Source organism: Danio aesculapii, chromosome 2 (assembly GCF_903798145.1).
Source record: "Danio aesculapii chromosome 2, fDanAes4.1, whole genome shotgun sequence".
NCBI classification, from domain to species: Eukaryota; Metazoa; Chordata; class Actinopteri; order Cypriniformes; family Danionidae; genus Danio; species Danio aesculapii.
Genome location: NC_079436.1, coordinates 24401298 through 24414330, shown reverse-complemented (window position 1 = coordinate 24414330; position 13033 = coordinate 24401298). Strand labels below are relative to the sequence as shown.

The 13033-nt window shown below is 33.4% G+C and overlaps 1 protein-coding gene across 4 annotated transcripts in view; it reads left to right on the top strand.

Moving 5' to 3' along the window:
• The first annotated feature begins 2782 nt into the window (after nucleotides 1-2782).
• The window catches only part of crtc1a (CREB regulated transcription coactivator 1a), a 30509-nt gene continuing 20258 nt past the window's right edge, over nucleotides 2783-13033 (top strand). For 2 of the 4 annotated variants that reach the window (XM_056475726.1, XM_056475699.1), the window contains exons 1-9: nucleotides 2783-2927; nucleotides 6440-6556; nucleotides 6631-6770; nucleotides 7445-7504; nucleotides 8343-8437; nucleotides 8574-8659; nucleotides 9455-9498; nucleotides 9759-9970; nucleotides 12515-12657. In XM_056475726.1, coding sequence (XP_056331701.1) covers nucleotides 2802-2927; nucleotides 6440-6556; nucleotides 6631-6770; nucleotides 7445-7504; nucleotides 8343-8437; nucleotides 8574-8659; nucleotides 9455-9498; nucleotides 9759-9970; nucleotides 12515-12657 — 1023 coding nt within the window. In that variant the 5' untranslated portion in view covers nucleotides 2783-2801. The remainder of the gene's footprint in view (nucleotides 2928-6439; nucleotides 6557-6630; nucleotides 6771-7444; nucleotides 7505-8342; nucleotides 8438-8573; nucleotides 8660-9454; nucleotides 9499-9758; nucleotides 9971-12514; nucleotides 12658-13033) is intronic. The other 2 variants (XM_056475708.1, XM_056475718.1) reach the window with 2 other exon arrangements.

The following is a 13033-nucleotide window of genomic DNA, read 5'->3' as shown; positions in this document are numbered from 1 at the left end:
TAAAACGCTCAAACTAAAAAATATTTAATGCTTGGCTACTGAAAATAGCACTATCAATGAATTAAATAGCAATATGAAAAACACAAGTGTGTTTTTTTTGCCTGCTTATCTCTGTGAAGCTGCTGTGACACAATCTGCACTTTAAAGCAGTATAGAAATATGACATGACAGACACGTCTGCTTGTCTATTATGAAACATCTCGCTGACTGTTATCTCAACTATACAGAACTTCTGTTTCTCTATTACAAATTCCCCAGTGGCTGTATAACACTTCCTTCCTTATATTAGGTGTTTGCACTGATCTGTTTACTTTACAATAGTTGATGTTGATCTAATTCACTGCGTGCTAGCTACATTTAACAAACCAAAAAGCAACAGCCTAACTAAACATCACAGAACGATTTATCTTAGCACGTAAATAAAACTGCATCACGAACAATGAAATATTAAACCTCTGGTAGAGTGCAGACTGAAGTTCTCCCTACAAAAAATAAACAAGCTTTTATCAGTGTTAAAATTAAGCACATATACAATTTTTGCCACATTAATTACTTTTTATATAAACACTCTTACTGCAAGCATAAGCCTATTGTTAAACTATAATGTAGCAAACCATGTTGAATGTGTGGTTTTTTAGTTTAATTTAATGTTTTTTTGGTTTAATGGTTTATATTTCATTTTATTTGACTTTTATATGATTTTTAGATTTATTATTATTATTTGATGTTTTTAAAATTTTTTTGCATTCATGCTTGTGACTTTTACTGCTGCATATTTTATATCTGTAAGGTGCCTTGAGATGCTACTTTTTAAATATATATATTTTATTTAAAGTTTTTCATATTTTAAAGAACAAACCCCAAATCCCTCCCATGCCAGCAAATAATAATAAGTAAACATATTTGAAATGTGAATACATGTGTACATGCACGTCCACAACTGTATAGATACTTAATCATATTTCTCCATGAGAAATCTATACCTGTACCACAAGTCGAGTCAAATATCTGCATATGTACATTACATATAGAGCATATAAACATATGAGAGTACAAATCAGTACAGATAACAAAAGAGGAGAAAAAATGAAAAAGGAGAGATGCTACTTTTGAAGGCACTATATAAAAATAAAGTTTATTATTATTATAATTATTATTATTAATGACAATTTTATATATATATATATATATATATATATATATATATATATATATATATATATATATATATATTTATTTATTTTTTGTTATAGGTAGTATAACTACTGTATTTACATTTTTTAGTTAGGAAAGGATTTCATCTCATTGTTATTTTAGCTTATATTTTAGTAGGTAAACATATACAGCAGGCCTATAGCCAGGGAGGATTTGGATGGTTTGGAAGACCCACTCCTCACTGATAAAGGTCCAGAATTTGTCCCTTACATGATGAGCTCACTTATCCTTAGGATAAATAGTGAAAATAAGCCATCGAAAAAGGCTTTAAGACCAAGCAGAATCCTCTGTTGACCACCACATCAGTGTGACTTCAGCTAATCAGTGTTGGCTAATGCAAACTATTACTTTTCATGAGTCCAACAACCAGCTGTGCAAGAAAACACAATCTGACATACGAGAAGTCGTCTTTTGCTACTGTTTTGTTTTTAAATAGAGAAAACATTTTACAAGTGACTTTTATTCTAAACTTTATTCTCCTTATTCTTATTCTTAAACAAAAAGTGATCAATAAAAAGCACCATAAGCGGACTATATTAAAATGAATGTCAATACTATTTTGGCTTTTGCTGTTATCCATGAATTTTCAAATGTACTTTTTTAAAAGAGAGACTGGAAAATTGTGAAGTTCTACCTTATTATTATGTTTTAATTATTTTTTATTCAGTTTGTTATTTGCCTAATGAATTACAATCGGCTACAGTTTTTAATTTCAAACTTTAACAGATTCCTATTATTTCTCTACTGACATACAGTATGATGCAATAAATTTGTATTTCAAAAACAAATATTTTTTTTTGCAAATAGGAAATGTGGTTGTGATGACCACCCGACAAGCTAATCCAGTTTAGTTCAGTGTAACCTGTCTAATTCTGAACTTCCATGAACCGGTTCATTTTACCGAGTCAACAACATTCACCACGACCAATGTGATTCCCCTAAACCGGTTCTTTTTATACAATCAACGTTCATGGCCAGTGAGATTCCCGAACAAACAACTCTCATGAATCGGCGTTCTTTTAGAGAATCAGCAACATTCAAAACTTGTGTGATTCTCTAACAAATCAAAACACCCATGAAAAAATTACTTTTACTATTTTTTCATCGCTGATGCTACTCGTTTCCAATATGGTTACATTAAGCACACTTTATAGAAAGCGACATTTTTGTTATTATTTATACAAAGCGACCAGGATAAAATATAGAATTGCATAGTGACGCACACCTTTACACTGTTTTGATGGATTCGTTATCTGTTCTGTTCTGTTCTGTTCTGTTCTGTTCTGTTCTGAAGTAGCGTTAATCTCATCAAACGATTGCTCAGTGCAGTAGCATTTTTACTCATATTTCTTCCTCGTATTTCTTCAGCCATTGGATTTACCGATTATAGAACCGACGGAATCAGAAGCAGAATGGCTAAATCCCTGTTTCTAATCTTCATTCGTTCACATAATCCTCGAATCTCTGTGTAGAACAGACGAGGACCCGCGCACTCCAGATGTGCGTGTTCTCAACGCCCACGCGCACGGACGCGCGCACGCAGCAGCGTCTCATTGAACCAGAGCGGAGCCCAAGAGGAGCGAAACATGGCGACCTCGAATAATCCGCGAAAATTCAGCGAAAAGATCGCGTTACACAACCAGAAGCAAGCGGAAGAGACAGCTGCTTTCGAGGAGGTGATGAAAGACCTGAGTATCACTCGGGCGGCCCGTGTAAGTGTGTCTGTTTTCTCTCTTATGACAGCACTGATTAGCAGCCCGATGTGCGGGGCAGATTTTGTGTTGATACGACACGCACTGAACCCGCCTGTCTGGACGTAAACAATAACAAACGCCCCTCTCCAGGGCGCGTTTACCTCAAGCGTTGATGAACGGACCGCTTTCCCGTGGACAGTGTTGCGATATTTGACAATAAGCAGACGGTCACGACGAGGCCTTATAAAAGTTGCCATGCTCACAGCTGCAGCCTGTGAGAGTGAATGGATTGAGCATGTGTGTTTGACAGCCACATTACAGTCTCTCGCCATTATAGCTGGACTGTGATCAAGGCCATATCCATTGCTGGACACGATTTAGCATATTATGTTGCACATACACAAATGCACATTCATTTTACGTGTCTTTCGATGATGGAGGAATAAACTCGAATGATTTATGGATGTTTACATGCACGACGTGAAAAATTAAACCATGCACAACTGTGTATTTGCCCGGTTTAACATTATTGCTCATTGCACAGATGCATACAGGGCTTAAACTAAATATATAGACAGGGTTGTGATTGCACTGACATTGCCTGCAGCACATTACAGACATTCCACCAAGGATTCAGGCTAAATACTAGCCATTTCAGCATGACCCTGTTTTCTCTGTGTTATTGTTTAAGTTTTCTAATTGTTCCTGTCTGAGCAGATTTGTTACTTTTCATGTTAATGCATGCTTGTAAATGAATTATAATGCTTTATTATTCATTTTAAGCCCCTTTGGACAAACATATTTGCAGGATTATTATTTATTATATTTCATTTATTATTATTATTATTATTATTTTAAAATTAATTTAATTTATTTAGCTTCTATTATTGTCTCTTTTTAGTGTTTGAATATTCCACTTTCACCATATTTTAAATCAGCATCATATGCATAATATATGTTTAAATATTAAACTTTTATGCAGGGGCTAATACTGCTGAATGTGTTTTGAACATTGAAGTGAAGAGCAAAGGAGATAATGTCTCTTTAAAAAATCTGTTCTAAGATAAAGGTATTTAGGGCTGGGCAATATGACAGAAATCTTTTATCATATCATAAAATAATTCATATCACAATATAGTATGGTTTCTGTAAATTCAATCAATCAATAATTTAGATATGTTATTGAGCACATGTTAAGGACTGTTTCTTTTTCACATTTTAAAGTATATACTCAGAAATGTGCTCATTCATATGTAATCATATTTTTCACTTTATTTAGAACTTCAGGGCAAATGTTTGATTAAAAATGTAGAAATAAATATTAATAAAACATAAAACACATATATAAATGAAAAATAAAAAACATTGATAAATAAAATGCAAAATTTTAACATTGTTCTTAAATATTGTAATTGTTTTGTCTGCCTAATAGCATGTAATATTTTCAGAAATTCAAGGTTCCTTACAGTCTAAATGTTTGCACCTTGATATTGTTTTTTAATTTAATCATATTCAGTTAGTTAATTTGAGTAAGATCATAAGATAAATAATCAAAAAAAGTTTTTTTTTTTTTTTAGAGTTTTAACAGATTAGTTAGTTATATCTAGGCCTGTCATGATATCAGTTTTTTGTCGTACAATATATTGCACAAAAATATATTGCGATGAATGGCAATACTGTCATTATAAGACCGTTTTATGCCACTCATTATATATAATACCAGAATGACAATATAATATCATGCAAGTACACTCTTCCAAAGAACACATAATATTTTATTCTTAGGAATATTTAATTTAATTGTAGCCATTTTAACAATTTAATAATTAGCCATTGGAATTACAATGTGAAAACTTGTATATCCTAAACAAATAAACAACAACAATAATAATGATAAATGTTAACAAAAAAGAGCAAGATAAAGAATTCGAAAAAAATAATAGACTTGCATTAAAAATATACTATAGTAATTTATAATAAATACTATAGTGTTTTTTTTATCTATACTGACGCCCACACCTCCAGAGATGGAATAATTGTGCAATCAGCAAAAATGTTGCTTATATTGTTTTTTTTTTGGTATGGGTAATATATATTGCATCAGCAAAAATGATTTAGATCACGTCTATGTGCTGTGCGATAAATGGATATATTGATCATTGCGACAGACCTAGTTATATCATAATAAATATCTTAATTGCAACACTTAACAACAATATTACATCCTGAATTAAAAGTTTCTGCAATTTCTGGGTTCATGTAGACGTTAAATCTGTGACATTGCTGTTAGACTTTAAAAATATAAAAACCTACCAGTGCAAAAGTTATATTTCAAGTGGAGGTTGATGTTGATCAACTAGTTCTTACATTGTATTATCATTGCACGATGGCTCAAATGCATATTTGAAAGAAAAATGGGAAAAAAGCTTCCTGAGCAGATGGCAATACTGTTGGTGTTTTGTTTCCAATATGTACAGTTAATTGTATGTACAGTAGCAGAAGGTGCTGTTGCATTCTTGTTATTAAAGCATTCTGTAATTTTTGGTCCTACAGATAATAGTAATACATCTTTTACTTTTTCTTAATACAAATATATTTTTGCATAAAAACATATGGACACAACTGAGTAGGATAAACTTTTTATCCAGCAAGAAAAACAATTGCATATACTATGATAAAAACACATTAACTGAATAAACTACAGCATGTGCATCAAAAAAGTAACTTGATTTTATTTGAACAGATCATGTGATAACAAAAATGGAATAGAAAGGCCTTAATAGACAAACCAGCAGAACGACCACAATGCACAACATTTATTTCGGTCATTCTAAAATGCCTTAGCCAAAGTCCATAATTGATGCAGAACTGTCTTGAGCATCTGTGCTGGCAAAGAGCGGTCTTAGAATAAGCCACCATGTGTTCGTTGCATTTCATCTGAGGTGCAAGAAATTTGTTGCATAATAAAAAAGCTAAAGAGTAGTCTCGAGTTTAGTGTTAAATGCTTTCATCTGTGGAGCAAGTAATTTATTAAATAGTAAAAAAAGCCCACAATGGTTTCTCCTACCGCAGATATTTTTTATTTTCCATTTGACTCATTGGAGGTAAATGGTGCTTTATTCGCAAATTATTCATATTTATTCATATTTTATTCCCTATTACAGTTTTGTGCATAAGTCTAACTCGCATCTTTGGATGTAAACATAGCTATATTCATCTCTTAAGCCAATATACAAAGAAAGGACCAGTTCATCAATAAGCTATTAAGTTGTTAATGCAGCCTACACATGGGTTTTAGTTTTTGCGATGTGAAGATACAAATGCAATGCTGCAAATTGTTTCGAAAGATTTTAGAAATACTGAATATTCAAACAATTCATTTGAGTCTTCTTGAGGAACGTATAATCCGTTTATAGTCAATAATAAATGAGAAGTATCACTCTTGGAATCTCTTGTGTTCACATTTTAAAGATGGGTAATACTACTACTTTAACTTCTGTTTGATTTGTTGCTTGTTTGATTTCTTACAGTTACAGTTACAGAAGACCCAGTATTTACAGCTCGGTCAGAACCGAGGACAGTACTACGGCGGCTCTTTGCCAAATGTCAATCAGATTGGAAACACTACAGTTGACCTGCCCTTTCAGGTGATGACTGAAAAACAAATATGAATAGTTATGTGTAATGCAAGTGGAGTTTCATCTTTTTTATTTTTAATCAGACTCCTTTTCAGAACTCTGGACTGGACACAAGTAGAACGACTCGTCACCATGGACTCGTGGACAGGGTTTATCGGGACAGGAATCGCATCACGTCGCCACACCGCAGACCCCTCTCTGTGGACAAACATGGCCGTCAAATATCCTTGATCAGTCTACCCTTAGAGGCCATTTTTACAACATTTGAAGCCAAAAATGAATTTGTTTAGCGCGTTTGCCAGTTTGTTTTCACGACAATAGCTTTTTTTGTGGCTCAAAACACATGAACAGAAAACAAACTGAATAAAATTTAAAGTATGCCAGTGTAAACACCTTACAACGCGTCTTTGAAAATGATCGCGTCATGCGTGTACATAGTACATGTTTAGGGAGGTGTAGATTAACAGGAAAGAAACACAACAATGGCGTAATACTTGGTTGTGTTGTTGCTCAAGTTCTTGCTAATGCTTCATTCAGCAAAGTGTGGATTTACTTCACATTACAACCAAACACACATGCCAAATTCTGCATACACATCAGTGCCGATCCACCGCAGACATGTCCTCACTTCTCTTCAGGTACTGTTCAGAGCACGAAATATTAGCCTGGCTTATATATCACAAATGTTTTGGTCATTCTCATCATATAGATGTGTATCATTTTGAAATGTTGTTGTGTAAATGTGAAGCTTTTTTAAAACGCAAGGGAAAAACTTATTTGCATAGCCTTATATGCAGACAGGATTTCTGTGCTACAGTGCATTTAAAAACATATTTACATTCACATTTCTGCTATTTATTTGCAACTTTATAAAGTCCTTAATGTTGAATCTCACATTGATAGCTGTCCATATGCCTCTGTGTATCTGTCACCCCCACCTGATACCAGCTGGAGGAGGTGAGAGTTTACACTAACACTGTCTATTTGCATGTGCTGAAGACTGTACATATGTGCAGGTCTAGTAATCCAGACAGCAGCTAAATGCAGTATGTAAATAATTATTTATTAGGCCTCTTCTATTCATTTAACAAAGTTTTTAAATAGTAACATGAATGTATTTGAATGATATATTGTGAATTTTTATTATATATTTTAATAATAATATTGAATACCTCTCCATAGTCTCTTAAAATGAAAGCACATCCAAATTCACCTCAGGTTATTTTAAGTTTTTATTTTTTTAAAAAAAAATTAAGGTAAAGATTTGATGGAAACACTAAAGACGTCACATTCTGTGATGTTTTGATAAGGTTATCTAATGTTAGTAATTTTCCAACATTTGTTTATGTGCTCTTTTTGCATTTGAATGTTGTCGTCTGATATAAACTCGTAGTTTTAGTTAGGGGATGCTGTTGCCTCCTGTTATTCTTTAAAAGAATTGTTCACCCCAAAATAAAAATCAGCCCATTATTACCTTACCATCAGACCATGCTAGGTGAGAACTGATGTCTCTTTTTGGAGTGAATTTTAAACAGAAGTGAGTTGTTTTGGCTGTACTGTAGAGTTGTATTAGCAATCATCTAAAAATGGCTAGAAACAAGTGATGAAGTTTTAAATATGGCTTGGTGGTGTCATTTGAATTACTTTTATTAGGAAGGATGCACTTTTTTGGAGTTTCGAGATCTCTTGCACTTGAAGATGCAGAGTGTTAATTAATCGACCTTTGATTGTGTTTGTCTGAAAGTAAAAAGTCATATTTTTACATGTATATCATTTCATTATGCTTGTTCTACAGGACCAACTCAGACTCTGCCTTGCATCAGAGCACTTTGAACCCAAACCCACAAGATGCATTTGCAGGAGGTTCTCAAGATTTGCAGCCAAAACAAAGTTTGTTTGTTCAATTTTTCTTTATATTTATATTTATTTAAAGCTAATTGTTAAACTATTAAATATAAAACCGTATCCTGTAGAATTCTCCCCACACTCGTTTCAGTTTATGATTTCTTCCCTCTCTGTGTACTAGTTCTTCTTCTCACTATGCCAGGAACAGGGGACCCCGATAGTGACATGGACAAAGAAAGTCAGAAGCAGATATGGGATCAAAAAAAGGTATGTTTTAAAAACCATTTCTTCTAAGACTGGACAATATACCTTTTAACATCTGCAGTAGTCACATCACAGAATCTGCAAAGTTGAGGCGGGATTATAGTTGACTAGGGACCACAGTTGAGGGATTGTGTAAGCGTTTAAATCATTCATGCACTAACAATTATAATGTTTTTTTTTTATAATTATTTTTAGGGTTTTTTCACCTTTATTGTTATAGCACAGTGGAGATTTAGAGACTGGAAAGTATAGGGAGCAGAGATAAGGGAAGGGTCGGCAAAGGACCTCGAACTGGGAATCGAACTCAGGTCGCCGTGAACACCTAAGTGCCATGTGTCGACGCACTAACCACAAGGCTATTGGCACTGACCAATTATAATGTTTTTAACTTAATTGTGTTTAAGTACACACACACACACACACACATACACACACACACACACAATGAAAACTACACTGTTATTTTACATTTGATTATTCAGTTTGTGTACCTGAATACTGCTTTATTCCCAGAATAAAACTGTGATATCTTTGCTCTACTGTTTTTATCTATACTTGTGATTGATTTATTATGTTTAATGTAGATGCGCTATACTAAATCATCCTGATCAATGTAGAATGATGTAAATAGAGCTATTTGTTTCATCAGGTGAAATTATATTCAATATCGCAATATGTATCGCAGAAAAAATAAAATTTCGCAATGTCAGTTTTTTCCAGTATCTTGCAGCCCTAATTTCTTTACTATGGTTATCCTGTGATCTCTTATCAATACGCTCTATATCTCATATTTCATAGAATACTTCACAAAGGCTCAAGACAAACAAAATACCTGGAATCAAGTAAGTGTTTTTTTATTGTATTGTCCTACTGAAGCCTGTAGCTCAGAGTAGAGCTTAGACAAATGGAAACAATAATGCAGCACTTATCTTTCGGAGGTTGCAGAGTGAAATGTTCATTTGAGCAAACGCTGTTGCATTAATTATTCAACTTAACACAGTCATCTATATGTATCAGTTCCTTTTCGGAATCGGTACAGTGAGCTTTTATTGTAGAACTGTTTATCCCAGATTTTCTTATGTCCCTCGTGTCCTTTCTCCAGTATATTTCCATCTCCAGATCAGGAAATTACCGCATCTTTAATCCCAGTGGCACACAACACTGGCGGCTCTCTGCCAGACCTGACCAACATCCAGATTCCTCCTCCTCTCCCCACACCTCTGGACCCTGAGGACTCCTCGTCCTCTCTCAGTGCCTCCAACAGCACTGGCAACCTCGCCAACCCTCACATGGGCCTTACGTCTGCCGGTCAAGGTGATTCTCACAACCATAAACATTAACACTAAAACTAGCAAGGCGTTCATTTTGATTGGTCGTTTTTTTTTTTCATTTTTGCAATTTAATAACTTTGTTGATATAAAACACACACCTATAACACTCTGACTTTCCTAAATGTGTGTATATTTCTGTATAACATGGTCATCTTATTAAAATTACATAACACAAAAGAGCTATCAGTATTTATACCTTTGATTACTATAGCGGTCAAAATGATGCATTTCAGTGTCTGCTAGTTTTACATGTGACTTTAAGTATACATGCCTCTTTTGCCTAGCATCTTCTTGATAACAAAAACAACTTTCTGTTGGCAAAAACATTACTTTACTTCAGATATGTCTTTCTAAACAGCATTTTCAATGCTGCGAAACAGCCTTCTTCTCTGCTTGTGAAAGTGAAGTACGGACATTCTAGCTGGTGGTCTAGTAGCCTAACTACACATTTATAGGCTGTATTACCAAAAAGATAGTTTTTAATGGTAGAGACTTCATTAAATATGACGACAGATATTCAAAGCTTAGTTTTAATATTTCAATGGAGGCTTTGAATGTAAATATGACATGGCAATATGACATCTAATAGGAGAACGGTCAAAATGACCGATATGGTAATTCTGGTAGTTCCAGTGTTAAAACAGAAGTTCAAAAGTCCCTAATTGTCCAAATTGAAATATTAAGCCCCACTTGTAGGCTGAGACCCAGAGTATACTTATTTTTATGTGCTAGGATTCAATGTTGGGTAAGTTACTTTAAAAAAAGTTATTATTTAATTGCTGAAAAGTAGCTTAATTATTCAACAAGTAATTTAGTTACTTGACACAACACTGCTTAAAGTCCCAAAAAATCTCAAAGCATGTAGAATACAAGTTGAACACTTTTAATTCTATAAATTTGATAGGGTCTTTTAGATCTATTTAAAACAAAATTACATTTAAGAAATGTCAAACTTGCTAAAAATGAAAAAATAATGACACCATATTTCATACATATGATAAATTGTCATTAATTGCCTACTAAATTCTTTGTTTCTTAAGCATGTGTAATTATATGGACAAAATCGAGTTACTCTGCACTTATATTTGAATGATATATATAAAGTTGAAGTCATAATTATTAGCCCCCCTGAATTAACCACCCCCTTGTTTATTTTTTCCACAATTTCTGTTTAATGAAGTGAAGATTTTTTTTAACACATTTCTAAACATAATAGTTTTAGAAAGTCATTTCTAATAACTGATTTATTTTATCTTTAATATCAGTAAATAATATTTGACTAGATATTTTTCAAGACACTTCTGTACAACTTAAAGTGACATTTAAAGGCTTAAGTAGATTAATTAGGTTAACTAGGCAGGTGAGGGTAATGTATAAGGATGTTTTTATAATGTATAAGGATGGTTTGTTCTGTAGACTATCGAAAAAATATAGCCTAAAGGGGCTAATAATTTCAACCTTATAATGTTCATAAAAAATGAAAAACTGCTTTTATTCTAGCTGAAATAAAATAAGACTTTCTCCAGAAGAAAAAAATATTATCAGACATACTGTGAAAATTTTCTTGCTCTGTTAAACATCATTTAGGAAATATTTATAAAAGAAATTCAAAGGGTGGCTAATAATTCTGACTTCATATACATATATATGTGTATATATATATATATATATACACACACACACACACACAATTTGCTTCTCTGAACTGATCTATAGTGAACTGTTGAATATATGCACAATATTTTATGGAAGTATATTTTAAGGAACTATAATTAAATGACCTAAGATTATTTATTCAGCTTTCATGTGATATATAAATCTCAATATAAAAAATTGGACACTTATGACGGGTTTTATGGTACATTTACAAATAGTTGTAACTGAAATTAAAAGAAGTTTAAGGAGTTGAATGTTATTTAGGGATCTGACTGAACCAACAAAAAATAACAAACAAATGATTTCTCCAAATATCCGTAATTTAAAAGATAACAGTACAAACTCCCACAATTTCTGCTATAAACATTTTTTTCGAGCTTGGCTTAAAAAAATGTTCTTTGTTAATCTGCCTACGACATTTTTAAATAGTTTTATATACATGTTATATCATATATGAGAGCGATTGATATACGTAGACATGCAGTTCAACTGTTTCAAAGAAAAACCTAGCATTGTATATTACAAATACTGTTAGCTCTTTGATGAACTGCTGTCGCTATTCTTTAGGAAGTTACTTTGAATATAAAGGCATCTGCTAAATGCATAAATGTAGTTTAAAATCATTCAGCAACATTTGTCCTTGAACGTCTAATATATAATCCATTCACATTTATTCAGTTCATCACAAAGAGGCAAATAATCCCGAGAAGTTTTAGTAATACAAATGTTCATCTGTTGTTTAAAAAAAAGGCAAAATAGATGTCTAAAAGCACGATCTCATTCACATAAATGTCCATTTATTCCGAATCTGATGTCTAGTGTTGACTTGTGCTCTCTCTCTCTTTCTCTCTCTCTCTCTCTCTCTCATGAGGTGTAACATCAGGCCAGCCCGTAGCTGCAGTTCAGCGCCGGCATGAGAATGTAGTTCCTCTGATCCTCAACACAGACTCTCAGCAGCTTCCAGGTCTTCAGCAGCTGTCGCCCACCCTCTCACCTCCACTCTCTCTAGCACAGGTAACACTCTGCACAAACCTCCAGGTGGTCAGGTGGTGTTATATATAGGGCTGGGGCAAACAATATACGTTCTTAAATTAATCGTTTTTAAAAAATGCTGATCGGTTCGATGCCAATTGCCGAAAAGCTGATAATTTCCCCCCCTATATTCTCTATTCCAGGGGTTTTCTAAGTGTGGGATGCAAGAGCATGTTAAGATAAGGCCTGGGTGATGTATATTAATGATGAAAATAGACTAAAGTTTATTTGTAAACATCTTTGCAGTGCAGTTCTTCATTATACATATTAATATAGCAAAGAAACAACAGAGGAGTAATTAAAACAATTAAAGAGACACCTCAGCATCTTTGTTAGAGTGCCAAATTTGCTTCTCTTT